This window comes from Rousettus aegyptiacus, unplaced genomic scaffold (genome assembly GCF_014176215.1).
Source record: "Rousettus aegyptiacus isolate mRouAeg1 unplaced genomic scaffold, mRouAeg1.p scaffold_m13_p_1, whole genome shotgun sequence".
Classification (NCBI taxonomy): Eukaryota; Metazoa; Chordata; class Mammalia; order Chiroptera; family Pteropodidae; genus Rousettus; species Rousettus aegyptiacus.
Genome location: NW_023416284.1, coordinates 90,205,867 through 90,233,534, shown reverse-complemented (window position 1 = coordinate 90,233,534; position 27,668 = coordinate 90,205,867). Strand labels below are relative to the sequence as shown.

Below are 27,668 nucleotides of genomic sequence, written 5' to 3'. Positions count from 1 at the left end.
GGTGATTTGTTAAGATCACAAAGCTTATAGTGATGGAGAATGTTGGTTCAAGGTAATCCTTGCTCTTCACCATGGGCCTGGGGGATTTTTTTGTCTGTACATGTCTTTTCATCCTACCTAACTTCCTTGAAGTAAAGGCTGCATTATATATCTGGAATCCCCTTTGGTGTACCATACCATCTGCTGTAGTAGACACACTACACAACTGGCGATAGATTGCTTGTCTGGGCAAATCCTTGCTGCTCTTGCCTCAAAGATGCTTCACTCCTTTCCAACCCCAGGGGAAAAAAAATTTCCCAAACAGAGACCAAGATGACTTGATCTGGAGGAGAAGGAGAATTTATTTTAGTTTGACTCTGGCTCACAATTTTGTCTTCTTTTTTTGTGTTCAAGTTATTAGAAGCCCCTTCGATCCCACCAAATTTCCCCCTACCACAAATCAGGGCAACTCAGAGATAGCTTTCTTGGTGGGAGGACCTGTTGGCTTCTCCTGCTCCCTTGCTTTCTCCTCATACATCAGGATCCTGGTTGAGATGGGAAGAGACACAGGGATCAGAGAACAGTCCTCTCAGGAGAATAAATCTTAGGCTGCTATGAAAGTTTAGAAGAGGATAGGGCTTGCAAGGGTGGGAGGAGGAGGAAGAAGGGCAGGGGTGAGAGAGTTGGGGTCTGTGGGGACCAGACCATGGATAGGGATAGGACCTTGTAAGTGTCCCTCAAAGGATGGAGGAGATGGATGCTGAGTAATGTGTAGAAGGTGAGCCTAGGGCCGGGGGTAGGGGTGGGGAAGAAAACAGGTAAGTATAGAGGAGGTTAGATGTGAACACTCACATTTTTAGGATGGCAGATCTCTTGCCCAACATCATCTTGAGAAAGTCAGAGTAGCTGAATGTCTCCCCAGAGCCACCAGAAACCTCCTTGATTAATTTCTTTAGCTCTAGGTGCGTCTTGGGGACCCCCAGTTTCTCTAGCATTCGCTTCAGGGACATGATATCTGGAGGCAGAGGATAGGAGTGAGAAGAGGAAGAGTCTCTCCACCCACCCCACCCCTGATCATATTCCCATTCCTTTTCTCCTACTCTGATAGCTTTCCTAAACCATCAGTAATGGAGCTGTATGAGACACTGCCCTCTTTCTAGGTCTGCACACTCCCTGAAATCCCCCTTTTCTCACCGATATCTCCGTCTCCATTCATGTCAAATTCCATGTATTTTTCTGAGTGAGGGAAGAAAGCAGAGAGGGTAAGCTCTGGCTAGAGGGGCACAGGCAGGGGCAGGCAAGAGGACTGAGAAAGGGGTTGCTATTGAATGCTAGATAGGGGAGAAGGTATGGAAGGAGGAGGTGGGGCAGGCAGAGGAAGTGTGGGTTGGGCAGTTGAGGGGCCCTATTAAGGTGTCCCAAACTAGAAGGGCTACTCAGAGGGGCTGGCCAGGGAAAGGGACTGCAACTAGCAGGCAATAGAGGCAGGCTTCCTTCTTGCCCTCACAAAAATAGATTTTGTGTCTCTGCTGTCCCCATTCCGTACTTGGGGAAATCCTACCCCCTCACCTCCCATCCACCCCTACAGGTCCCCCCTCACTCTTGAAGGCTTCCAGTTTGGAGGGCAGGTCCTCATCGCTGCTGTATTTGGGATCATCCAGGAGCTGCTGTGGAGGGAAAGCCAGAGCCAGGGTAGGTCCTCTGGGTCTGGGGACCCCTTCGCCCAGGCCCTGACCCCTTAGTCTTTCCTTTTACCTTGTTGATTTCATCCAGTCTCTCTTCCTGCTGGGCCTTCAGCAGTCCAAAGGCTTTTCCTCCTGAGAGAACACAAAGGTTAGTATATCCTTACCTCCCTTCCTCTCCTCATCCCCACATCAGCCCAGGGCCATCACAATTCTGCCTTCCTAGGCCAGCCTACTGCCTTCCTAGAACTTGGCCCAGGTCTGTTGTCTCCTTACTCCCGTTTGAGGCTTCTGCCTGTTCCACCTTTCCTACCCTGTAGATCCCGGGTTTGGCTCATGGCTCAGCAGATCTGGTGGAGGTGCTGGTGGAGACAAGCTGTCTCTCTGTCTGCCAGCTTTCCTTTCTCACGGCCTTCTGGGAGGCCTCTCTCCTGAACTTCCCCTTTCCCCTTCTTCCCTCCTCCTCTACTTCCAGGCTTCACTTCCCCATCGGCTTCTGCTGACACTGGCCCCTCAGGAAGAAGGGGGAGCTGGGTGTAGAATGGAGATGAGAAAATAACATTCTCCCAAATTCCTCTTAAGGAGAGCCCTGTCTGTGCATGAAAGAAATATTTTGATAAGCCACTGGAAGTGTGGGGGAAGGGCAGTAAGACTCCAGAGGCATTTATTCTCAGGAACAAATGGCCTTTGAACAGATCCAGAGATGCAGGTAACTCTAAGACCTTGCATTTTGTTAGGTTTCATGAATCTGGGCACACAGGTTGAGAGAGGGAGTCAAGGAAGGGTTGACTGGGATTTTTCTGTGTTGTGGGTGGGAGAAGAATCTGAAGTCTAGGAGGGTGGCAGGATGGGAGGGAAACTTCATTCCCAGCTTGGTGGCTCCAGAGAGGCACTTGGAAATATGGACATGTCCAACAAAAGCATTTTGATTTGTTTGCTTTCGGACGTACAATGTAATTCCCTGATCTTATCCCCTTTGAAATCTTTAGTAAAATCTACAGAGCTCAGGAATTCAAGAATTTAAGTAGATTCTTTGAAGGAACTGAAAGTGGTGCTGGGAGAGGCAGCATGTACGGACACAAGAGTCAGGGGTTGAGGCTGACATGAGGCTTATGTGTGAGTGTATTTGTGTGGCGAGGGTGCTGGTCACTGTGAGTTCAACAGAGCAGGTGAGTAGCCCCAATGATAAGTGCCCTCCCTAGGCCAACCTTTCATTCCCCTTGCTGCTTTGTTTGACTAGTCATGTCTAGGGAAGGTGAGGAGTGTCCCCCTCATTGAGACCCTTTTGTCCCTGCCCAGAGCTCCATCCACCCCGCTTCAGCCTTGATGGGGACGCCTTTCCTTCTTCTCCCCCCTCAACCTACTTTCCCTTCTGCAGCTGGGAGTTTTTATTTCTCACTGCCCTCTCCCTGACCCATGCAGGTGGAGGAAGATGTTGGGGACTTTGACTTCTTGACTTCCCTTTATTGCAGTTGTCTCTCCCCTTGCTGAGAAAGCTGCAGCCCTGTACTCCCTATAGTCTCAGTACCTGGTGGGGAAAATTAACTGCTTCATTCATATATTAATTTAACAACTATTTTTTGAATACTTACTATATGCCAGGCATGCTTATAAGCCCAGTGAACCCAGTAAACTCTTGTCCTCAGGGACAATTTAATTGGAGAAGAGAGACAATAAAAATAAACTAAATTATAGGCGGTAGGTGCCTATGGAGAAAAACAAAGTAAGGAAGGAGAACAGGAAGTGCTGTGGTGGACTGAAGTTTTTTTTTAATTTTAATTAAATTTTTTCGGGGGTGACATTGGTTTATAACATTATATAAGTTTCAGGTGTACAACTTTATACTACAACTGTATTTTGTGCTAAATACCCAAAGTTTAGTTTCCTTCCATCACCATGTATTTGACCCTCTTTACCCTCTTTGTTCCCCTGGACTACAGTTTTAAATAGAGTAGTCTGGGAGACTTTGCTGAGAAAGTAATATTTGAGCAAAGATTTCAAGGAGGTGAGGGAATAAGCCATGTAGCTATATAGGAGAAGAGCATTTTAGGTAGAGGGAACAGGAAGAACTAATGTGCTGAGGTGAGAACACGTCTGGATATCTAGAGTATCTGTGGAGCAGTAGGGAGGCCAGTGTAGCTGGAGCCAGATGTGTGAAGGGAAACAGAGGTAGGAGATGAGGCCAGGTTGCATAGGGCCATTCGGAAAACTCTGGCTTTTATTCAGGCTGAGATTGCCTCCTAGAATGGTTTTTCTATCCAGGATGGCTTGGCAGACTACTATGGTGAGGTAGATCTTAGATGTTAAGAAAACCTTTCTGGGATAAAGTGATAGCTGCTCTGAACAAGGGACAAAAGTGAAAAGTAGAGTATCTAGCAGGGCGAGTGGAGAATGAAACTCAGCCTAACCACAGATATGGGGAAAGCCTGTGAAGAGCAGTCATACAAGAGAACATCAACTCAAACTCAGGAGCCTAGCTCCCTGGACCACAGAGAGTGCTAGCTCGCAGTAGTTAGGGCTGAAGAGGAGGTGGGGCTTTGGGGTAGAGAGCTGCTAGGGGACAAAGTACAGCAAGGAATCCACTGAGAACGTGGAAATAAGGGAAGTCGATAATTCTTTGACACTTAGGCTGCAAAATCTAGATCTGAGCAGAGATACACAGAGTAGTCCTTGCACCAGCATCACATAGAAGCATATTAGAAATGCACACTGTTGGGCCCCAGCTCAGACCTACTGAACCAGAAACCCTGGGGATGTGGCCTAACAATAACTTTTTTAACTTGCACCTCTCATGATTCTGATACACACAATCAAATTTCAGAGCCGCTGCCCTAAAACAATAGAATGGCTCCCAGACCTGCAAAGCTTGCTGAACCCTGGGTGAAGATGTCAACGCAGCTTAAGCACAGGTCAGTGGGTAGTGGTGCTGGTCAACCTTGGAGGCAGAAAAAAGAATGAGTCACTAAGGCCAGAGTTGTGAGTGTCCAGTCAAGCAGTCAGGGAGAGAATGCTCAATAGGCTTTAAAAAGGACCTGCTGGAACCCTGTGAGATTAGAATCCATATGGAACTGGCAGCATTTTGCTAAGGGCCCTTGTTATAATTCCATGCTTTCCAGGGGAACTGCTGGTTAGAATTAGGTCCCATAGGGTGTACCTACGGGAAGACAACATACTGGTCAGAAAGCTTGTCCGTGTCTGTGTCCTGGATGACTTCTGTTTGTCCCTCCATTTTCCCCTTCCTGCTCTGCTTTCTGCCCAGGAGACTAACCTGTACAAACCACATCAAGGGCACCTTTGGCTTCTAGCGGGTTTTGGCTGATGGAGAGCCTGGCAGGAAAACAGCAGGAAGAAGGACATTAGCTTGGGGGCATTCATTCCTATTGCTACCTTCCCACATGGTCACCTCAGGCTGGCTGAAACCTCCACCTATGGGCAGTGCTCCTCTCTAGGAGACCTGCTCTATCTTCTTCCAGGTGTCAGTGGCCCAGGGAATAGATTTCAGGTGGCCTATGAACTTGAAAAGGAAAAAATGTACCTCCTTTTTCTTACATCCAACATTACATGTGTTGTCTTGTCAAAGACCACTTCATAGTTTAAAGTTCTTGCTTAAGACAAGCAATGACATCATTTGCACTGATGTCCTTGTTAAAATCTAACTTTGACTTGCCTGCATTTTAAATGTCTTGTCTTTTTGCAGTTGTTACCATTCTTTATTCCTGTTTTTGATACATGTCTTTTTCTTCTTAAAGAAGTCCCTCCAACATTTCCTATAATACTGGTTTAGTGGTAATAAATTCCTTTAGCTTATTTTTGTCTGAGAAGCTCTTTATCTGTCCTTCGACTCTGAATGATAGCTTTGCCGAATAAGTTATTCTTGGTTGTATATCTTGGGTCTTTATCCTATCGAATATTTTTTGCCAAGCCCTTCTGTCCTGCATAGTTTCTTTTGAGAAATCAGCTGCCAGTTGTATAGGTGTTCCCTTATAGGTAACTATCTGTTTTTCTCTTGCTGCTTTTAATATTCTTTCTTTGTATTTCATCTTTGGCATTTTAATTATGATGTGTCTTGGTATGGGCCTCTTTGGATCCCTGATTGTTGGAATTCTCTGAGCTTCCTAGGGTTTTATGTCTACCGGGTTAGGGAAGTTTTCTATCATTATTTCTTCAAACAGCTGTTCAGCATCTTGATTTTTTTTCAGTTATGCTAATCAGATGGATATTTGGACCTGAATAGTGTCCCATATGCTCTTTAAATTATTTTTATAATCTTGGCATCTTATCTTTTGCCATTCTGATTGGGTGTGCTGATTGGCTTTCCTGTCCTCTAGATAGGGCAATTGATCCTTTTCTTTATCCACTTTGTTTATTCTTTTGTTTATTCCATTTAATATTCTTCTTGTCTCAGATAATGTGTTCTCCATTTCAGACTGGTTCCCTTTTATAATTTTCATTTCCATTTTTATGTTTTTAATCTCTTTGTTGGAGTTCTCTACACATCCCAAAAGTTCATTGAGCATCTTTATAACCAGTGTTTTGAACTCTGCATCTGTTAGATTACTTGACTCCATTATATCTGGATCTCTGTTCTGTTCTCTCATCTGGTTTCTGCTTCCTTGTCTTCCCATTTTGGCTGCCTTTCTATGTCTGTTTCTATGTACTAAGCAAAGCTCCTAAGTCTCCCGGTCTTATGAGTGCGGATTTGTGTATAGGTGTCCAGTGGCATAGTCCTGAGAGGGGTTCAGCTGCAGGCCAAATTTAGCCCAAGCCTCTATCCCTCCAGGGCCACCTGTTAAGATTCAGCAAGCAATCCGCAGATGCTGTGCTTATAGTTGCCTCAAAAGGCCACACCAGAAACCGAGGCCAGCTGGCTCTAGTGTGAGTCTAGGCGCTGCTCAGCAAGGAGCACCTGACATGCTGAGGATATACCTGGATGTGTCTTGGGTGGGGCTGCGAGTTGGGGCAGGTGGAGTTTCAGGGAATCCTCTGGGCTGAGCAACCTGTTATCCAGTTTGATGATGTCACAGCTATGATGGCACTGTATCCATGCGCTGGGAGTGGGGAGGGCTCAACAGGGAACAATGAGTACTGCTGGCACTTTTGTACCAAGCAAGTCTCGCCTAGGTCCTCACTCCGACAATGTTTCCCTGTAAGTCCCTGGTGCTCCCTGTGTGCAGCTGAATCGGCACTGGTGCTCAGAGCGAGTAGGTCTGTCACAATGAAAATCCACTTGTGGATGTGGCCCCTTTCAGAGGCTGCTGCCGGTGCTGCAGCCTCCATCTCACTCAGCCACTGGAGACCAGGCAGCCCCACGTCCTTGCTCCGTCCTACTTTCTGCCATTGCAGGGTGATTTCTTGGATTTTTCTCTAGTTATATGGCTTGTTCATCTAGATCCCAGGTGATTTTTCCATGCTGCTGCTCCTTGTTTCTGTCACAACTTTAATTTGGTTGCCAGAGGATGAACAGAGCCTCTATCATCTACTCCATTTTTCCCCCTGTCTCCTAAATGTCTTATCTTTTACTTAATGTGGTAATAAAGAAGTACATGATTTACTCTATCACATATATTTTGATAACTGGAATTCAATATAATTGGTTTACTTAGTTACATAGTTTTATTTTATGCTTTGTTAGAATGCTAAAGAGAGCTGTGGCACAAAACGAGTAAGAACCCCTGCTAGAACGTGTCCCCCCCATTTCTCCCCCACATCCCTGAAGCCTGGGCTGGCAGTATTTCTTGTGGTTTTCATGTACCTCACTCACACCTTTGTAAATAAACCACCTCCTCTAATTAGCCTGATTGGAGGGTGCTATTTTCTGTTCGGATCCTGACTGATACAGTGTGCATATGTGTGTTTATAGGGAGTGCAGGGCCTGGGGAGATATGGACCTCTGCAGCTCTATATCTTACTGGAAATGAACAAAAAGACATCCTGGTGTAAGTACTAGACTTTGTGGCCTGCCGAACCGGAGGCTCTCCCTGAGGTAAGGTGGGAAAATGAGTCAGGATTCTGAGCCCACAAAGTGCAGCTCTGTAGAACCCTAACCCACTCACCTATGTTGCCTTTGCCTAAAGCTTTTTCTTTCTACAAAGCCTCCTTGTAGAGCTTTGAGTGGAACTTGGCAGCAGTTTATTTCTAAATTTCCCCATTTTTTACCTCCTGGAAACCTTATAGAGCTTATATATAGTTATCAAAATTTATAGAGCAATAAAGAGATTGGAAACACATGCGCGCGCGCGCGCACACACACACACACACACACACACACTTTCAGCGAGGCTAGAAGACACAGAATACCTACTACAGACTCCAACTCTTGTGTTTGTGGGACCAAATTCCAAGCTGAGCAGGCACTTTTTAGGTAAGGGCATGGAGGAAGGGAGGGTCCCAGTGACAATATTGCAAATAGCAACTAGCAAATAATCCTTCCTGGGAGGAAAGACCTCACCTTGAGAGGCAGGGCTGACTGAAGAAACTCAGTACTGGTAAAGGTGAATTGAGAATGTTTTATAAAGTGCACAAAGGGACCCAGAGATCTCAGAAAGTGCCAGGAAAATTCTCCTAGTATTTAGCGCATCACTTAGGTGCACTTGGGAGACAGACGGCTGTGAGGCCTCCTGTGAAATAAAGAAGGCTAAGGTTGGTGGTAGACATTTAACTGGGAGATGTTCTCAGAGGAAAGGAGGTAGTGGCTATAGAGAGGTGCCAAACTTAAAGGAAATAATGTGCTGTTATAGCAAAAGAGGAGGAACCCTTGACTTTTTAAGTCTGGAAAACTATTCTGGACCCTCTCGCCACCCCTTACAAGGCCCTCCTGCTAATAGTTCAGAAAATGTAACTCATTTAAATATGAGTAAAAAAAGAAATGACCAAAGCTTCTGTTCTATTAACTATGAGGAAAAAGGTAAAAAAGAGAAACACAATTTACTGACAGATGATGACACAACAGAAGTATATTGTCAGAAACGGGTCAAATTGTAGCCCAAATTTTCATCATGAATTGAAAAACAAAACTCTCTGTAGCCTTTTAGTAAGTGAAGGAAGGCCACACATCAGAAATACAAGTACTCAGAGAAGAGATGATAACAGGAAGGTATGAATGAGAACAGGGGGAAAGCTATGGAAGAAAAATACAAAGCCATTTCAAAATTGAACAGTAAGTTTTACGGGGGAATAGAGATATACACTTCTAATTAAAAAAAAAATAATAACTTCAGAAATATTTTTTTTTAATTTTTAAAATTGAGCAGTTGCCATTGTTAACAGCTTTTGTGAAATGCTTTCATTATATTAGTAGAGATGGTCATGATAATGCAATGAATTGTATGAATAGGAACTAGAAATTACATGAATAGTGAATTGCTTTCCTAGGATAAAAGCTACTTGGTTAAGTTGTTTTATATTATTTAGTCAATTCTAGCTTAGGTTTGCTAATATTTTTATGAAGTTCTTTTTTTTCCCTTGCATCTATGTTCATGAGTGAAATTGTTTTATAATTTTATTTTCTCAAACTGTCCTTGCCTGACTTTGTGTCAAGGTGAGGTTAATCTCATGAAGTTGAGAAACTTCCTGTTTTCTGATTGCTAGAATAATTTTTGTAGAAGTGGAAGGATCTACATTTTGAAGATTTTGTATTGATCTAGGCTTGGTGACTTTTTTTTTTTTTTTTTGGCGGCTAAATTTTTAACAACCAATTCATTTCTTTAATGGTTATAGATATATCAGACTTTTAGGTTTTTTTGAGTTGGTTTTGGTCTAGAACATTATCAAAATTTGCAATATAAATATTTACTGTATCTGACATTATATTCTCTTTAAATTATTTATTTTTGGTCTATGCATGCCTTTTCTCTCCCTTTTCTGCATAGTCAATTTGATCAGAGATTTTTAGTATGAGTAGTCTCTCTAAATATACATTTGTATTGTGCTCTATCATTTTTTTTCCTATTTCATTAATTCCTAAAAGTATCTTTATTATTTCCTTCCATAGGTTTTTGAAGTTACTCTGTGCTGTTTTCTATTTTCTTTATATATCTGTTCAACTCATTGATTTTCAAACTTTCTTTCCTAATATGCATATTTACTTCTATGAATTCTTTTAGGTACATTCCACAGTTTAGATAGGCAGTGTTTTCACTGTCATTCAGGTCAAAATATTTTAAATTCTATTATAATATTTTCTTTTAACATTTGCATTATTTAGAAATAGATTTTTAAAGTTTAAAAATACATTAGAAATGAATTTTTAAATTTCCAAATATATAATAAGTATTCTTTGTCGTCGACCTTAAATTGTCATAGATTTTGGTCAGCAGTTGTGTTCTATGTGAATTTTGGTTCTTTTTTTTCCAAATGTTTATCTATACCAGAAAAGAATGTGTATTTTCTGATTTTTCTAAGATACTACATATTTCCATTAGATCAAGCTTATCGATTGTCTGGTTTTATTCTTCTATGTCTTTGGTAATTATTTGCCTGTTTGATTTATTAGTTTCTGAGAGATGTAGGTTGAAGTCTCCCTTTAATATTGGAGGTTAAATTTTTCTAAAGCATCCTTGCACAGAGAGTACGAGAGCACATGGGAGTGCTCCCAGCCAGCCTGACAGAGTCAGGAAAGGCTTTCAGTGGAGGAGTGATTGGCTCCCAAAGAGAAGAGCTGAGTGTTTTGCCAGATTTGGCTTATTCTCCCACTCAGAGAGAAATAGGGGACAAAGAAGGTGAGAGATGGGGTGGGAGAAAGAGGTGTGCTGATGGGGAGAGGTAGGGAGGAAAGATGTGGAGAAAGATAGGGAGGCAGAAAAAAATGTGGAGAAAGAGCATCAAAGTGAAATAGAAATATGGAGAGATAGAGTGTCTGTTGCATGGAAAATGCTCATTAAATATTTGCTGAATTATGAATTAGTGAATAAGCAGACGTGCGTGTGTGTGTGTGTGTGTGTAGATATTTAGGGAGATGTGGGATATGGGTAGAGAGATAGGGAAGAAACAAACGATATGAATAAAGATGGTTAGACAGAAGGAGTTATGGACAGAGATGTGGGAGGTGTAAGAGATAAGGAGAGAGGTGAGGGAAAAAGACATAAGGGAAGATACAGCCAGGATGTCTGGCAGATGGAAGGCACTCAGTGAAAGTGTTGTTGAATGAATGGATGAACCCCAGTGCTCAGAAAGGGAGGTGTGGAATGGTATTGAGAAGAAACCACGCTGTTCATCAGAGAAGAAATTGTACTGGTTTCATCCTGAGATGATGGGGGCCTTAACTAGCAGTGAGAATCAAGAGGTGGGGAAAGATACCTGAGATATTTCAGAGGCAGAAAGGACAAGACTTGGGACTATTTGGATGGGGGAATTGAGGGATAAGGTAGAATAGGATAAAGCCCAGGGTTTTGCCTTAAGTGACTAGGTAGACTGTGTTTCCATTCACTGAAACAGGGGATATAGGAGGTTGACCCGGTTAGGTGGACACCAATGATTTTGAAATGCCTGTGTAACATTCTGGAGGAACTGTCTAGAGGTCAGTTAGATATTCTGGACTCAGGCCTCGAGAAAGAAGCCTGAGGTGAATGTGTAGACTGAGATGGGGAAGCAGTAGTTAAATTGTGGCTACAACGGGGTTGCCTAGGTAAGCCCATGATAGATGCTCAGAATATGTTGATTGAAAGTGAGAGAAACAACCCAAAAGTCCTCCGAATGGAAAACGATATGAATGTACATGTGTAGGATACAAGAGTCTGGAGGGACTCAGGCCTGATTGCTCATATGTTCTCATGAAAGAGGAGGTAAGATTCCAAAGTGAAACAGCTTCCACTGTGATAACACCCAAGGTATAGGTCATGTAGAGTCGAGGTGATGGTTGGAGTAGACAAGCTAAAGCAACTGTGAAATCAAGTATTGAAAAATCATTTGCAAGACATGCATAAGAATGTTCACAGATTTATTCATAATAGAAAAAAACATAAGAAATAACCCAATTTTATATCATGAGATGAACAGATCCACAAACTAGTATATTCATGTAATGGAATACCACTCAGCAATAAAAAAGAACAAACTACTGATACATGTAACAATGTAGATAAATCTCGCAGACATTGTACAGAATGAAAGAAGCCAGATACAAGTGTATATACCATCTGATTCTATTTATATGAAATTCAAAAGCAGATTAATCTATAGGGGTATAAATTAGTAGTTGCTTCTCGGAGGGGAGACCAAATGAACGGGGAAAAATTTTTAGGGGTGACAGAAATGGTCTACATTTTAATGGCAGTATTGTTGACATAATTTGCCAGAGGTCATCAAACCGTACATTTAAGATCTGTGCATTTCACTTTATATAATACATCTCAGTGTTTAAAATGTAATTTACCTGGACATTAAGTCTTCCAGAGAGATGACAGAGGTTGAAATACAGAGGAAACTGGAGAGTCAGCTCTTGATGAATGTGAGGGATGTTGGACAATGATAGCAAGAAGGAAAGACTAAAGGTAATGGGGTCCAATACTACGAATCTTAGAGAAGTTATGGTTAGAGGTTGAAAGTATAAACTGATAACCATTAATTAGGTGACAAATAGTTATAAGGACTTAGCCAGAGAAGTCACCTACATCTTTCCCTGCCCACACTCAGAAGAGGAGACACCAGGTAAAGTGGGATCACCTGTGCTGGGATTCCAGAGTCTTCTGTATTGTCACCTCTTTGCCTGCTCTGAGCTTTGAGTCAGGAGTTTATTGGTCCTGATCTCATTCAAGTCAGCCGACAGCTGGATGTTAAAGAAGTTAGGCCACAGATATATTCAATCCACTTCACAACTTTTGTATTTGTTGCCTTTCCTCTTGAGTCCCTGGTAAAATTTTCTTTTGAAAAATTCCATCCTTGTGTCCCCTGAGCTGATTAGTGCAGCAGTTCCCATCCTGTAGGTTAAAGTTCCTTAGAGGGTCTCAGAGTTATTGAAAAGGGTCCACATGTGTACCAGAATTTATCCTAGATGGACTTAAAAAAAAAAAATCCAAGTATTGTCTTTGGGATCCACAACGTTTTTGGATATTGAAAATTGTAAGTATAGAAAAGATGTGGCGAGAGAAAGATACCCTTGAGTTTAGGTCTAGCTATAACACCAGTCATCCTAGTCCAGGATTCAGGAGGAGGTAGGGGCTAACAGACACTGAGCATCCAGTACAGCAGGGTCTGGAGGTCAACAGACCCTACTCCTATTTTACAGATGTGCAAGTAGTGGAGCCAGGACTTTAGTTTAGGCTGACTTGACTTCTAAGCCGCATTGCCCTGGGACGTGGGGTAGTGTCATGTAATTAATTTAGTGTGTGCTGTGAAAGTATGGTTTTATATTCAGGCCAGTTGCCCATTCCAGCCCTCACCCCAAACTCTAATAAGTGGTGACCTCCCTTCGCTCCCCAAACCACGAGTTTCTTGCAGTTGAGTGGAGGCAAAATTTTCTCTACATTGACTCTTTGGGTGGGGATGGGTGTTGATAGGGTGAGGCAAGGTAAAGGACTAAAGCAGAAGCTGGAAATAAGGCTTGTTTGAGAAAAACCACCTATTGGTGCCTCAGGCTGCCCCATGCTCTGTGACCACCAGGGGGCAGCCCTTGCCTTGCCATGGGGCACCTCGGTCCCACATCCTCTGGTTAGATTGCCCCAGGAGGCAGTCCCACCACTGATGGAGATTGGCTGAGTCAGTCCTTCCCAGATGTGTGGCATGCGCGCTTGTCCAGGTGGTTCATAGAAGTTAAACAGTTTTTTCAAGTTTATATAACTAGTTTGTGGGGGAGCTGACATTGAACCCAGCCTGACCCCCCACCCCCCAAAAAAAGCTCCAGATCACTGCAGTGAAGGGTGGGAACTGCACAATCTACAAATGTATTGTGAAACAGAGCTAGAAACCTAGACACAAAGTAAAAATATGTATCAATATGAAAGGAGCCAGAGAGAAGTGTGTGGTGAGGGTTAGGCCCATGTTTCACCAGACCTATTACAGGTAATCCTTTTCTGTGTGCTGTGTTATATAGGTCTGCAATACACATAAAAGAGTGTGTGGCATTAATCCCTGTATAACCTTGGAGTTACGTGAAATGCAAAGTGTCTTTTATTTGTGCCTGCACAAATACATTTCATGTAATGGACGCTTTGTGATTTCTCAATAAATGTTCATGAATAAAATGATAAATAAGTGGATTTACCAGTGGGTGATAAGTCTGTGCAGAATGGTCTAGGTAAAGCAGACCTCTGTGAAAGGTATGTTTCTTTAATGGAGATCTGAATATGAAGGAGTTCAAACTCTTCCAACAGTTGCAATCACTCTGCCGGACCTCACAAGTCAACGCCGCCTAAGTTAAATAGGGTGATGGCTATGCAAATGCAGCTTCAGAATCAAGCCCCTAGCAACCGCTGTCACCGCCATCAATCAGCTCACTCCTGCTAAGCCCTACAATGACAGAATTTTTAGAGCTCTCCTGGGAGAGGGCCAGATTTGAGGGAAGGGAATGGATGGGGTGGGCCTGGGCACTGTTGAGCCAAGGGGAGGAAAGTAGGTTAGCCCTGGTCCCAGGAGAGTTCCTGGAGGCTTCTGGGTAAAGGGCTTGTCTTCTTGAATCTCAGAAGGTGGGGGAACCACATCCTGGTCTCACTCATCTACCCTAGCGTTACCAGACATGTAAGCCCCACCCTCCCTCTCAAACACTTAGGCAGCCTGCCCACATGCTGCCCCACCTCCTACTGACCCAGTTAGCACTATTAGCAGCAGCCTCTCTTCTTAGGGAGGCATGCATTTCATGCCCAAGGTCCCAAGCACTTGAGGTCCTTGGCAAATGATGCGTGAGTCCTATGTATCATAGAAAGCTCCTCACTCCCATCTGGTGACGAAAGGCTTAGTCACAAGCAGTGGGTCATTCCTCCTCCAGACCTCACTACTCAAGTCCCCTCGTCAACTGGAACGCCCTCCGACATGGCCCGGATGCTGTTGCTCATCTTTATCATGGTCCATCCAGGTGACAGGGCTTTCTCCCAGGACTCTGAGGGGTGTGGGGCTGGGAGGAGGGAGGAAGGAGGAGGCGGAACATAGATATCCCAGGGGAGCAAGCATGAGGAGGACTGAACATTGAGCCCTGAGAGGAGTGACAAAGAGAGTGGGAGCAGGTGTGGCCCTCCATAAAGCTGACACCCAGGGAGTCCCCCGGTTCACAGTTTTCTCTGTGTTGTCCACCAAAAGGGTCACTCCCCAGTTTCATCTCAGAGCTCTTTTCTTCTCAGCCACCTTCTTAATAAGATAAAGTTGAAAAAACCAGTAAAATCGACTTGAAGGAAGAAAGGGCTTAAGAGAAGGGGTCAATTTTTAAAAAGAGGTCAGTTTTAATTTGATAAATGTAATGTCTATTAAACAAAGCTTATATCAGGGTCTAGTTATGATTAGGAATTTTGGAGACCTAATTAAATCTAAGTTTCTTCGTGAAATTGATTTTAATTAACTGAGAGAACTTACCTATCAGACATATTCCTTAACTAAATGCAGTATGGAATCCAGGCCTGTAGTTTCAGATCAGCTGAGAACCTGGGGCAAATCCAGGCCCCACTCTAGAGACACTGAATAACAAACTCCGCAGGTAGGGCCCAGGGATCCGGTTTAACAAAGTCTCCAGGTGATTCCAATGAGCTCTCAAATTTGAGAACTACTGAAATAGAAGAATGACTGGTAAATATCACTGACTAGAGAATTTAATCAGGGATTTAAATGATTGGTTTAATCCATCAATTTGGATAAGTTAAATAGGGATCTCAATCAATTCTAGCCATGTCTTCACCTGAATATTTAAGTAATTAATGTTCTCTAACAAAGAACAAAATAGCAAGGGTGGTTTACTATAGGATGTCGTTAGTACTAAAATTATAAAATTAATTATATTAGTTAACCAGGCAGCCATATTCATTAATAAGTTTCAATTTCGCTGTGCAAGGTGTTACTGGTGAATGCAACTCAAGAATGATGAGAGAGGGTTAGGGTGAGAGTTGGTATAGGAAAAAATTTGATTTGAAAAATAATTTAAAAAGCAATGATAAGAAATTAGATTGGTAAAGAGGAAAGGATTTAATGAGGCACCCAAAGTACTTATCCTCCTGACCCTCCGTGGGTAAGGGGACAGCTGGGATATTCTACTGCAAGCTCTCTTGTCTTTTCTCTCTGGAGTAACTGGAGAGGCGTTTCTCTGGGTCTTCTCTTTGCTGCCAGGATCCTGTGCTCTCTGGGTGTCCCAACCCCATGAGATTCATACCCAGGAGGGTGTCACTGCCTTCTTACCCTGCTCCTTCAATGCCAGCCGAGGGAGACTGGCCATTGGCTCCGTAACATGGTACCGGGACAAGGTGGCCCCAGGGAAGGAGGTGAGGAATAGGACCCCAGAGTTCAGGGGCCGCCTGGCCCCTCTTGCCTCTTCCCGCTTCATTTGTGACCACCAGGCTGAGCTACACATCTGGGATACCCGAGACCATGATGCTGGAGTCTACGTGTGCAGAGTGGAGGTGTTGGGCCTGGGTATCGGGACGGGAAATGGGACTCTGCTGGTGGTGGAGAAAGGTGAGGGGCTGGGATACAGACTCCTGGCCCATTATTCCTCCCTAAACCTGTACATGAGTCCCCTTTACCAAGCCCTTCCTCTCTTCTACCCATACGCAGGACCTCCTCAGCTAGGGGCCCTCACAGTCCTCCTTCTTCGGGCTGGATTCTATGCCTTCAGTTTTCTCTCTGTGGCCATGGGCAGCACCATCTATTACCAAGGCAAATGTGAGTAATGGAGCCATGGCAGTGGCAGAAGAGGTGAAGGGGGAGTGAGAGAGCTGGAGGAGGGGGGAGATAGACCAAGAAGAAGAGGCCTGCAGTGCCCAGTGAATATGATCAACTCTCCGCCAGGCCACTGTCACATGGGAACACACTGCCACTGCTTGGATGGCCTCTGATGAGTGATTCCAGACCCTCTGATGAGTGATTCCAGACCCCAGTGATCCCAATGTTCTTCAAGAGATCCCAATAAATCCCTCTTTGCCCCACCACTAACTTCTTATGCATCTTGTGTATTTCCTTCTTCATTCTTGAGATGCACCAGTGTGCCCCTCTCCAGCTTTCCCTGGCTCTTAACTCTTACTTCTACTAAGTCTGGCCTGGAGAGGTCCAAGGAGGAAGCTTCCAAGCAACTGTGCCTAGAGCTTCCTCCCACCACCCTCCTGGGGCTCAACAGGAGGGGACCTACCTTTTCTAGGCCTAGGAAACTGAGGATGATTCTCCTGAGAAATTAGCCCTACTTGTCAATTGCCCACTAATAAAGTAGTCTCCCCTTATCCTAGGAAGAGTATGTTCCAAGACCCCCAGTGGATGCCTGAAACCATGGACTGTACTGAACCCTATGCATAATATGTTTTTTCTAAGCATACATACCTATGATAAAGTTTAATTTCTAAATTAGGCATGATAAGAGATTAATAACAATAATAAAATAGAACAATTACAACAATAATAAAAGTTATGTTAATGTAGTCTCCCTTTCAAAATATCTTATTGTACTGTAGTCATCCTTCTTGTGATTATGTGAGATAATACAATGCCTGCCAATGTGGTAAGGTAAAGTGAGGTAAATACTGTAGACATTGTGCATTAGGCCAGTAAAACAGTTATTTGAACACGAGCACTACCATGCCTCGACAGTTAACCTATTTTTTAAGCAAGGCAACCCTTAGTTGGCCTCACAGATTGCAAGGATCTTGTCAGCTTACAGTTCCTTATTTTTTATGTTTTACACCTACAGCACCTGTTCTTCCTAGGTGGTCTCCCACCCAAGTACTAACCAGGCCCCTATCCTTGCTTAGTTTCCAAGATCAGACAGGATCGGGCTCGTTCAGGGTAGCATGGCCATAGACACAACAGTCAATCTTATAACCGAGATGGTTACTAAGTGACTAATGAGTGGGTAGCATATGCAGCGTGGATACCCCTAGACAAAGTGATGAGTCACATCCTGGGCAGGATGGAGCAGGACAACATGAGATTTCATCACACTACTCAGAATGGTGCACAATTTAAAGCTTATTGTTTATTTCAAGAATTTTCCATTTAATATTTTCAAATTGCAGTTGACCATGGATAACTGAAACCATAGAAAAGAGGGAACTACTGTCCTCTTATCTGGCCTTCAGGGGAGCTTGGGTCCCTAAACACACTTATTCACCTAATAAATTAGTACTTGGCCCCAGAGTGGGTGGTAGGGAAGAGGGGGGTGTAAATTGCTTAAGTTTTGATGGTGGCCACGTCGAGTAGGGGCTTGAGATGGATTGAGAAGCCTGAGACACAGTAAGTAGTGAAACCATGGACCTTACTGGGTGAACCACAAAACTCCTGCTTGGGTTGAGGGCAGTGTCTGGGGGTGCTCAGGTGGGTTTGTTCTTGGCAATGCAGGTGTAGTCAGCGCTGGGGTCCTCCCTGGAGCCTTCCCTTTCTCCGTTGCCAAGGTCAGGCCCCTCACTGCAGGGCAGCCTCTGCAGAGATGCATAGTGGAGCTCCTGCTCTGAGAGCTGGGCCTGGGGGCCAGGGTAGAAGGTACTGATGGGAGGGAGGTCACTGCAGGAGCCTCCTTCTCTTAGATCCTTCCCTGTGAGTTCTTGCCCCACCCCCACTTTCTTACCTCATTGCCTCCTCAGTCTCCCCTGAGCTCATGCTCTTTTCCTCTCTCCCTCTCTCTCTCTCTTTCTCCTCCTCCCTCCTCCTCCCTCCCTACAGCCCTCAGATCTTGTTCTTTTCTCTTCTTGCCCTTTCTTTCCGTGTCTCTCACTCTCTCACTTTCTCCCTCCCTCACTCAAGAATGATGGGAGAGGATTAGGGTTCTCTCTTTCTTACTTTTTCTCTTGGTAGCTTCTCATTTTCCCTGTGTCTCTTTCATTCTCTCTCTGATTTTCTCTCTCACACTTTGCCTCTTTGTCTCCCTCATTTCTTCCCCTTTCTTTCTCTTTTCTGTCTTATTTCCTCCTCCTTTCTCTATACCATGTTTTCCTCTCTTCTGCTCATTTTCTTATTTTACTCTTTCTGCCTCTCATTTTCTGTCTGGAAGACTCTCTCATGTTCCTGCTTTCTCTCTCTTGTCCCCTACCATCTCAATCTCCGCCCCCTTTTGTTGCCCCATTACCCACTTCCCTGCCCCCAGACTCACGCAGCTCCGCTCCAACTTCCTCACTGGAAGAAAAGAAGAAGCTCAGCATGGCCCAGCCATTGTGCCCTCCAGCCGGCCCCGCCCCCCCCTTACTCGCCCCTACCCCAGGACTCATCTCCTCCCTTGCCAACTTGCCTGGTTCCCACGGTTCCCATTGCCGAAGCCTCAGCCTCTCTCTTTAGATATTCTTCCCTCCCCTCACCCAACTGCTACCACTTTCCTCACAGAGTTCATCAGGGTTGATGGGGGCTTCTGGGAAAGCATTAGGAAAAAGCATGGGTGGGGGCAACATGGAGCATTGCTGTGGGACAAATGAGGGAGGTCAGGGTAGGGCTCACCTCTCCTATGGAGCCGACACAGACAGGCAGACAGAACGACCACAACCAGGAGCAGGAGCACCCCCAGCCCCAAGCCCACATAGAAATAAGGACATTTCACTGTAGGGAAAAAGGGTAAGTATTAGAGGACCCCTTTCTCTCTTCAGCTTACCCCATCTTCCTGGGGTATCTCAGCACCCCTCTCCGACAGTTTTAGAGGGAGAAAAATGTACTTTCAGAGATTCTTTACCCAACAGTGTTACCTCACCTCCTACCAGAGGGACCCATTTCTTATTAATTATCTTACTCACACCCGAGACCTCTCCCTCCTCAGAGGCTCCCACCACCTCCCTGCTGTCTCTAGCCTCCCCATGAAGTCCCTTGCCCACATGTACTGTTGGTCCTGAGAAGCCTTGACATCTATCTACTCATGAACCGCACACATCACTTTTCACCCATTTCTCCCTGTGCACCCACAACCCTCCCTGTGCAGACAGTTACCTTACCTAGCTTGGATGTATCACAAGTCATCACTAGGTTGGGGACTGAAGACTGGCCTGGAGGTCAAGAAACCTAGCCCAGGCGCTGCCAGGCTGAATGGCCTGGGGTGAGTCACGTGGTTCAAGTTCCTCATCTGTAAAGTTACACTCTTCCCAGGCTGAGGAGCCTCATTTATGTCCAGCCCTGAACTGAGCACTTTCTGTTTGTCACTGCTGAAACCCACAATGATGTAGGGTCTAGCGATGTCCATTTCCCTGAGACTTGATCACACTCTTATATATTCAGCCCAGAAATGGCAGGGCTGGGGTCTAAGGCCAGCTCTGTCCAGCTCTAGAACCCACCCCCTTTCCTCTGTCCCAGGCTGATCAGGTGGTTTGCAGGTTAGGTCTCTAGCACTGGATTGTTCTAGGTTCTGGTGAAGGGGCTGATGGAGGAGGAGGAGACAGGCTCTGGAGTACATGTGGGGACTGCTGGAAAAGTAGGGAGGGCAGTATCCGGTGCCACCTGGCAGCCGAAGCTGCTTGCTTAACTCCAGAGCAACTCAGGAGAAGGGGGACCCTACTAGGATGGAGTGGAGAACCACTTCCCATGGGCAGATAACTGATGGGCTGAAATGGAGCATGGAGGTGTGGCTGGGGCCCCATCACTTCCCCTCAGGCACTTCCTGCCCTACAACCACTGGTTCCTGTTTGAGGGCAAAGAGGAGGCCCTCTGACTTCATCCCAGAGCCAGATCACTGACCAGGGTCTGGAAACTGAGACCCTCCTGGGTACAAAAGGAATTCTGGTGTGTGTGGGTGGGAAGCAGAAAAGCACAGATGGAGAGGAGGGCCTGAGGTGGTCACGATGGGCAGTAGGGGTAGAAGTGGATTGTGTTTAATTTTGGTGGGGAGCAGAGACAGAGACTGGACAAAAGATTCCTCCAGGGCCCAGGAAACCTCAAAGCCATACTTTCCTTTACTTGTTATAGCCTTATCTCATTCTGGGGTGTCACCCCCCTCCCAGGTTTTCCCCACCAGAGTCCCTGTTGTCTCCCAGCTTACCCAGAGCCTGTGGCCTGCTGGGGGTGAGGGGCAGGGGCTGACTCTAGACTGCCCAGAACTGCCTGGGTGGAGAGAGAAGTGTTGCCACCCTTTCTCTGACTTCAATTTCTCCCCCAATCTCAGCACATCCCCAGCAATGTTAGAAAAGGAAGTTAGGCTTCGAGGGTTAGGGTTATGACATTTTTCCTTTCAGACTCCTGAAGTCCGTAATGAAGTCCGTAATCCTCCTCAGCTCTAGCCATCCTATCGACCCTACAAGTAATGGGTGACTGTACACTTCTGCTGAGTGCCATCCCTGATTAACTTTTCCCGAATTCTCTCTCACACTACATCCACTGAGAGCTCAGGATCTTAGCGTATATGTGTGGACACACACCCTGGCTCCTACATCAGACTGAGAGCTCAGGTGAAGCTGGAGTAACTCTCCTGGTGTTCTAGGGCTCTATCTAGCAGGATGGTTCGCTGAATGATTAACAAATGGGAAAGTCAAAGGCAGCCTGACCAGATTTATATAAGCACTGCTGCTAGATCTAGGATAGAAAGTTGATGACAAGTTGGTGTTGGGAAAGGAGGCATGGCCAATCCAGGTGGACTTCTTGCTAGAGGCAGCATTCTGATGTTAAGTACCAGGGCAGTGGTCCAAGGGCCCCTGGAAAGGGACCTGGATGAAGGTCTCTTAGTGGCACTGTGACCAAGAGGGAGATGGGTGCTGGAGGGTTGCACACCCAGTCCTTGAGGAAGGTGAAGACTGAAGAGCTCATGTGGAGGCAAGGGGTCAGGAGGGGATCTGGTGCCTGGGTCTACATGCATTTGCATTTTCTCCTTCAAATTCAGAAACTTTCTGCTACTTCCCTCCTCTCCCACCTACAATGTTTTCCTTGCAGCACAGTAGGACAATATACAGGGTTTTTTTACATTTATTATTAAAAAGTTTAAACATCGAAAAAATTGAAAGAATTGTATAGTGAACATATCCCTACCACCTAGATTTCTATATTTTCTTTATCACTTATCTATTAATCTCATTTTTGATACCTTTCAGAGTTGCAAACATTAGTACATTTCACTTCTAAACCCTTTACCATTGCTTATTATTGACTTAAGTTCAGTATTTATATCTGCATTTCTTTTGGGGAGGGTGCTGAGGAAGGCAAAATTTACATGCAGTGAAATGCACAGATCTGGAGTCAGTACTCAGTTTTAAACTGTCTTATGGCCAAGGCTCTGAAGTCAGACTGTGTGGGTTCAAGTACTTATTCCGCCACTACAGTGTGACCTTCCACAAGTTTCTTAACCTCTCCATGACTTGTAGGATTTTTGTCAGGATTAAAAGAATTATTTGTAAAGTGTGTAGATTAGTGGCAGTCACATGCTAAGTGCTTGTATATTAGCTATATTATTATTATTATCCAAACACAAAAAGGAGAGATGATATGTGACCACCTCCAACTTCTTCAGACCCGGTCTTTCCTCTCACCAACCCCTACCACACTGTCTACCATACCATTCATTTGATTTGTGCTGCTCGGTTTTACTTACTCATTTGATTGTCCTTTCTTCATTTATTCATAAACATTAAGTCAGCACCTACTAATTGGATGGGGCTCATTCTGGACTGTGAAGCTCTTTGAGGGCGTGCCTTAATGGCCTCCCGTCTGCACTCTGTAGCGAGGGAGGTAATGCTCATTCTACCTCTCCTCAGGAGGCAGTAGTTGGTGGTGAGGCAGATGCCCTTCAGTTGCCATCACTGTGGACCGAGCTCTGTGGGCTAGGAGTGAACATGGGAATGGAGGAGAAGGTCAGTCCGGTGTGGGGATAAGTCCTTCTCAGGGAGCTGGACATCCATCCATCAAGGCCTCAGTTCTTGACCTCAAGGATGTGGATGTAGACCTCTCTCCAGCACTCACCTCTGGGGTATAGAAGGATGCAGAATGCATTGGAAATCGGGAGTTCTATGTTCTCATTAAAACTTTGCTGCCTAACTTCCTGCAAGCTACTTGCCTTGCCTGGGCCTCAGTTTCCCTCCCTATAGAGCCAGAAGATTTCTAAGATCCCCTCCAGATCTGCCCTGAAAGCCTGTCTCTTCACCTGAACTCCTTCCCTAGTTCAGAGAACACAAGCATCCAGCTGCCGCACCCCAGCTCTGGGTAAACAGGAAGCTGGGTGAGGGGAACAGGGGTGTGTGGAAAGTACCAGCCAGGTGTGTGAGTCTATGGGGGAAGGGGTGGCCCCACCCCTGAGGTATGAAAGCCCCCTTGCCCTGGCCCTGGCTCAGTCTCAATGGGGGCACTGGGGCTGGAGGGCTGGGGGAGGAGGCCCCAGGGGAAGGGCTGCCTCCTGCTGGCTGTGGCAGGAGCCACTTCCCTGGTTACCCTGCTACTGGCTGTGCCTATCACTGTCTTGGCTGTTCTGGCTGTGGTGCCCCAGGAGCAGGGAGGACTGGTGAGTGGCTGTGACAAGTGTCCCAGAGGGCTATCTGTAGTTCATGCTCACTTACCTCTGGCTATGCCTAGGGTATCTTGCCTCACCTGCTCAGCTGGGGATGCTGGTAATGATGGCTGTCTCTGATGGGGATGTCTGTTGCTGGCTCACTTTCCATGTCCCTGTGATTCCGTGCGTCCTGATGTCTTCAAGCCTCTTCCTCATTGTCTGTCTCCTCTCCTCTTCCCAAGACATGCTCAGACCTCTGTCTCTCTGCTCAAGGACATCTGCCTTGCATGCTTTTCCTTCTAGGGAGATGGGTGAAGGGCTGGGGCTGGTGGGACAAACTCCAGGCTTGGAGCTGGGGTCTACATTGGGAGGGGTGGGGCTGGCTTCAGCTAAGACTGAACTCTGGGCACTGTGACCCCACCCACCCAGGTAACAGAGACCACAGACCCGGGGACACAGGCCCAGGCCCAGGCCCAGGCCCAACAGCGATTGGGTAAGAGCAGACTATCTCCACTCCCTGCTTCAGCCCCTCAGGGACCCCCAGCTCCCATCCATCTATGTCCCCAGCTACTGTCTTCCTTTCTTCCTCCAGGAATCCAGGTGCCCCATTCCTAGGCCCTGGTGCCCTGTGCTCTCAGGGGGACCATAACGGGTGGCCGCCCTTCCCCAAACGTGGACTCTTTACCCCTTCCAGGGTCCCAGGAACAGTTGGAGCAAGACATAGAAACAGGTCCCAGCCCCAGGCTCCCCGCTGCTCACCTCATAGGTAAGGGTCCCACAGACCTGACTGGCCCCAGGGTGCCAGCTCTGCTCGCCCACGGTTAGAGTCCCTTTGCTCTGTCGCGGCAGTGCTTGGTTTCAGACTCTCTTCGCCACCTCTAGCACCTGAAGGGCCCACCCTTCCGCCTGTCCCGCGTTCTAGCCCCTTGCTTCCCTCCCGGGGCAGGCAAAACCCGGCCTGGATTTCCCCAGGACAACGCTCCGCACTCCGGTCCCCAACTGGGGTGCCCCCAGTCCCCAACTCGTATTAATTGCAGAGGTAGCACCATCATCCCACTCCCTCCCGGCGCGGTTCCTGCAGAGGGTTCGAAGCACCCCCCTCTCCGCCGGTCCCTTCTGCCCGCTCTCCTAGCCTGGGTGGCTCCTCTCGGGATCGGATTCCTGAGAGCTGACCGACCGGTCTCTCCACAGGCGCGTGGACGCAGGGGCAGGGGCTGGGCTGGGAGGCGAAGAAAGAAGAGGCGTTTCTGAGAAGCGGGACACAGTTCTCCAGCGCCGAGGGGCTGGCCCTCCCGCGGGACGGCCTTTATTACCTGTACTGTCACGTCGGCTACCGAGGCCGGGCGCCCTCTGCGGACAGGAACTCCCTCGGCCGCTCGGTCACGCTGCAGAGCCGGCTGTACCGGGCCGGGGGCGCCTATGGAGCCGGGACTCCCGAGCTGCTGCTCGAGGGCGCTGAGACCGTGAGCGTGGTGTTGGACCCTGCCGGGAGGCTCTGGTACACCAGCGTGGGGTTCGGCGGCCTGGTGCAGCTCCGGAGGGGCGAGAGGGTGTACGTCAACATCAGTCATCCCGATATGGTGGACTACAGGAGAGGGAAGACCTTCTTTGGGGCTGTGATGGTAGGGTGATGGTGGGGTGGTGGTCGCTCATGTTCCAGGGAATAGTAGAGTGTGTGAATCAGCCCAGATATTGGGGACTCAGACACCAGGGACCCCGTGGCTGTGGGGAAAATGTAGGACACTGGAAACTGATTTTGAGCCTGATGAAAATAAAGAATGTCAAGCTTTACTGCTGCCAAAACAAATGCTGAAATGCTAACATGTCTTCATTCAGGGTGGGTACACAATTCATAAAGCTTCAATATGGCGTCTGATCCCTGGGATGGGGTCTGCGGATTCCACCCTCCCCTCCGCCTCTGAAGGGTCTTGTCCCAGACATCTGCCCAGTTGGAGTGTAGAAGGAAGGGGATCTCCTCAAACCTCAAAGCATTTCCAAGCATCCTGATTCTCAGAGCCATGTGGTCCCCACCATATTTCACTCTTTTCTCTTGGATCCCTCCCAACAGTGAGAGAGGGGTCATTACAGGGGAAGGCAAGCACCACTGGGACAGGCCCAGCACAGAGTAACCCTGAATACAGCAAAGGAATGAAGTATTGAGGGGCTCAGTACTTCTCTCCTGCTGGTTACCTTGAAGGCCCTTTTAGCCACTACCCCATAGTCAACTCTTCTCCAAGGAGCAAGAACCACAGTTCATGGGCTATGAAGGGAGGAGGCTGAAGCAGAGAGTTGGAAGGGTATTAGAGAGGGGGCGGGGGAGAGATGGGGTGATGACGGTGTCTGAGGATGTCATGAAGAGCCTAGGGAGGAGAGGAGGAAAATCTGATGCCACCTGGTCCTTTTGGGGGGGGGAGCGGAGTTCTCATCCCTCTTTCACACTTCGGGTCGCCTTCCTATAAGTGGGCAAGTGCGGGGGCCCAAGGGTGAGTAACAGCAGCTCTCTCACCCCATGACTTACTTTCAGCCCTGGGCTGGAGGTGGCAGAGGGGAACCCAAGCCCTATCTAGGTCACCCCAGTAGGTCACCGCACCCCTGTGTCACACTACATGGTTTTCCCCTGCCTGATGTCAACTCCATTTTATTTCTTCACTCTATTCCTCGTTTCCCCTTTGATCAGTATTTTCTCTTAGAAAGCATTGTAGATCAAACAAAATGTTTTAAAGTCCCTTGATGCCAAGGTAGCAATGCCTTACCCTGGTCCATCATGCCCCTCAGAGGGGGGAGACGGGATAGAGACATGCTTGCCATATATGAGTTTATAGTCAGCTCGATATTTGTGCCAATTTTTAGGTTGAAGTATTAGGAAAGGCATTAAGACATTATTACTATATATTAGTTTTAGAAACCAGTCTCAGTCTTGAGAAAAGTTCAGTTCAGATAAACAGTTGTCTCTCATTTTAGGAGGTGATGATGCAGGTGGCTCCCAAAGTTAGGCCTGTGGTGCAAATAATCAAGTATTTAATAAGAGGCATCTCTATGGAAACAAAAGAAAAACAGTGGTTAATGATTGAAACAGACTATAATCCTAGCTTCCGAGTTCTGAAGGCTGCCAGTCAAGAATATTTCAAAGTATCTGGTTTGAAGCATCTTCAGATGGAGTGAAGGCAGGCAGTGACAATGGGATAGAGTCTCCTGCTTTTCAGTTTGAACATCTCTGGTGACTTTTTCTGCAACAGGTGCAAAACATCGTCTATATATAAACTGTTGTGGTGATTTCTCTGAAGTTGATATCAAGTTGCCCACTTTAACTTGTATGGCTTTGGGAAAAGGGCAGGTTCAGTTCTCAATGATTACAAGTCAAAAGATAAGAGAAAAATTGAAGATGTAAGTTTGGAGAGCCATAGCTAGATATTAAACTAGAAGAAATCATGATCCAGTCCACTTTACAGGTATGAACAAAACCTCAAAATATGTTAAAAGCACTAGAACCTAACATCCAAAAAGGTGTATTACTGAAACATAATTTTTCTCTTTATCATCACTTTTATCAAAGACAGCTAAATAAGACAAATTCGTTTGTGAAATAAATCTGGTTTTAACAAAATTATTATTTACGTAGGAATAGCAAGAATAGTAAGTAACTATATAGGCTCTTTTAAATCTGCTTTGCTGGAAATTTTCATAAGGAATCTTCAGATTGAATTTAAAAGGCCCCCTGAGGTCAGAAAAATCAAGGCAAGGACTTGCCATTAGATGTGGCCTGCGATACCTATAGATTTGAATGAATTCCTTTCTTCTTGAGGTACCCAAAATACTTGAGGTTTTGCACCTGCCAGGAAGTGACCTTCTTTACTCACCTGGTAAAGCTTTTGAGAACACTGTAAGCAAAGTACCAGGCTGATACTCCCACAGGTTTTATTGACTTCCATAAGTCTATCTTAATTCCTTAAAGCTGTCTGCTCATATCTGAGTCTATGCGTGTCTCTCTCAAATATGACACTCCGGGGAAAGCCTTGGTAGTTATTACTAGTTTCCAATTGTGTCCTGTTCCAAGGAGTACAGATTATTATTAATTTATGTAAATAACAATGTTGCCATGAAAATAAGTATACTCACTGAGAGTTTCTGAGTTCTGGAGGGATCAAGTAGGGAGAAAAAGGTAAATGTTTCAATTCTTCTTACAGAGGTGTAATTTACCAAATTGCTCTAAGTCATATGTAGCTTGAGAGAAAGTTTTCCTTATATCTGGAAAAACAAAAGATTAAAGAACCAGCAATATTTCAAATAAAAAGTAATAAAAATTGTAATCTTCCTTATCGATTCATTCAGTCCCATGTTATTAATTCTTGTTGATCTTGCTCTTTTGGTTAACAGTTTTATGAATTCAGATTTTTCTTAGAATTCTGCAAATCCTCACCCAGTTCAAAGGTGTAATCTGAGAGTTTATCAGAAACCTGTATTTTAGAGGTGTCAGAGTCCTGTCCATGAATCTCTCTGAAGATGAAAAATTTCTCCGA

At 45.8% G+C, this 27,668-nt stretch overlaps 4 protein-coding genes and 1 pseudogene across 13 annotated transcripts; 2 read left to right on the top strand and 3 right to left on the bottom strand.

The window, feature by feature from the left end:
- Positions 1-313: 313 nt before the first annotated feature.
- AIF1 (allograft inflammatory factor 1) lies at positions 314-2,104 on the bottom strand. 2 transcript variants are annotated; one of them, XM_016121696.1, is made up of 6 exons: positions 1,975-2,104; positions 1,735-1,796; positions 1,580-1,646; positions 1,174-1,215; positions 832-994; positions 314-524 (listed from the first exon to the last, which is right to left on the bottom strand). In XM_016121696.1, the coding sequence occupies exons 1-6, from the start codon at positions 1,997-1,999 to the stop codon at positions 440-442; spliced, it is 444 nt and encodes a 147-aa protein (XP_015977182.1). In that variant the 5' UTR covers positions 2,000-2,104; the 3' UTR covers positions 314-439. The 2 variants fall into 2 exon arrangements, with proteins under 2 accessions (XP_015977182.1, XP_015977183.1); XM_016121697.1 differs by having other exon boundaries at positions 1,580-1,643.
- Positions 1,568-16,721, top strand: NCR3 (natural cytotoxicity triggering receptor 3). Of its 6 annotated transcripts, XM_036238062.1 has the most exons (7): positions 2,190-2,370; positions 7,522-7,597; positions 14,578-14,664; positions 15,900-16,051; positions 16,127-16,244; positions 16,344-16,451; positions 16,578-16,721. In XM_036238062.1, exons 1-7 carry the CDS (start codon positions 2,365-2,367, stop codon positions 16,622-16,624), a joined length of 594 nt encoding a protein of 197 aa, XP_036093955.1. In that variant the 5' UTR covers positions 2,190-2,364; the 3' UTR covers positions 16,625-16,721. The 6 variants fall into 6 exon arrangements, with proteins under 6 accessions (XP_015977177.2, XP_015977176.2, XP_036093955.1 ...); XM_016121691.2 differs by lacking the exon at positions 2,190-2,370 and adding an exon at positions 1,568-1,671 and having other exon boundaries at positions 15,900-16,244; XM_016121690.2 differs by having other exon boundaries at positions 2,178-2,370; positions 15,900-16,244.
- Positions 16,722-17,457: 736 nt separating this feature from the next.
- Positions 17,458-17,578, bottom strand: LOC118605072 (annotated as a pseudogene).
- Positions 17,579-17,731: 153 nt separating this feature from the next.
- On the bottom strand, positions 17,732-24,344 carry LST1 (leukocyte specific transcript 1). 4 transcript variants are annotated; one of them, XM_036238059.1, is made up of 5 exons: positions 23,250-24,344; positions 22,261-22,630; positions 19,200-19,298; positions 18,862-18,884; positions 17,732-18,235 (listed from the first exon to the last, which is right to left on the bottom strand). In XM_036238059.1, the coding sequence occupies exons 2-5, from the start codon at positions 22,262-22,264 to the stop codon at positions 18,086-18,088; spliced, it is 276 nt and encodes a 91-aa protein (XP_036093952.1). In that variant the 5' UTR covers positions 22,265-22,630; positions 23,250-24,344; the 3' UTR covers positions 17,732-18,085. The 4 variants fall into 4 exon arrangements, with proteins under 4 accessions (XP_036093952.1, XP_036093953.1, XP_036093954.1 ...); XM_036238060.1 differs by having other exon boundaries at positions 22,261-22,489; XM_036238061.1 differs by having other exon boundaries at positions 22,261-22,489; positions 23,911-24,344.
- LTB (lymphotoxin beta) lies at positions 22,975-24,958 on the top strand. Its single transcript, XM_016121687.2, has 4 exons — positions 22,975-23,163; positions 23,581-23,644; positions 23,846-23,917; positions 24,343-24,958. Exons 1-4 carry the CDS (start codon positions 23,002-23,004, stop codon positions 24,780-24,782), a joined length of 738 nt encoding a protein of 245 aa, XP_015977173.2. The 5' UTR covers positions 22,975-23,001; the 3' UTR covers positions 24,783-24,958.
- Positions 24,959-27,668: the final 2,710 nt, after the last annotated feature.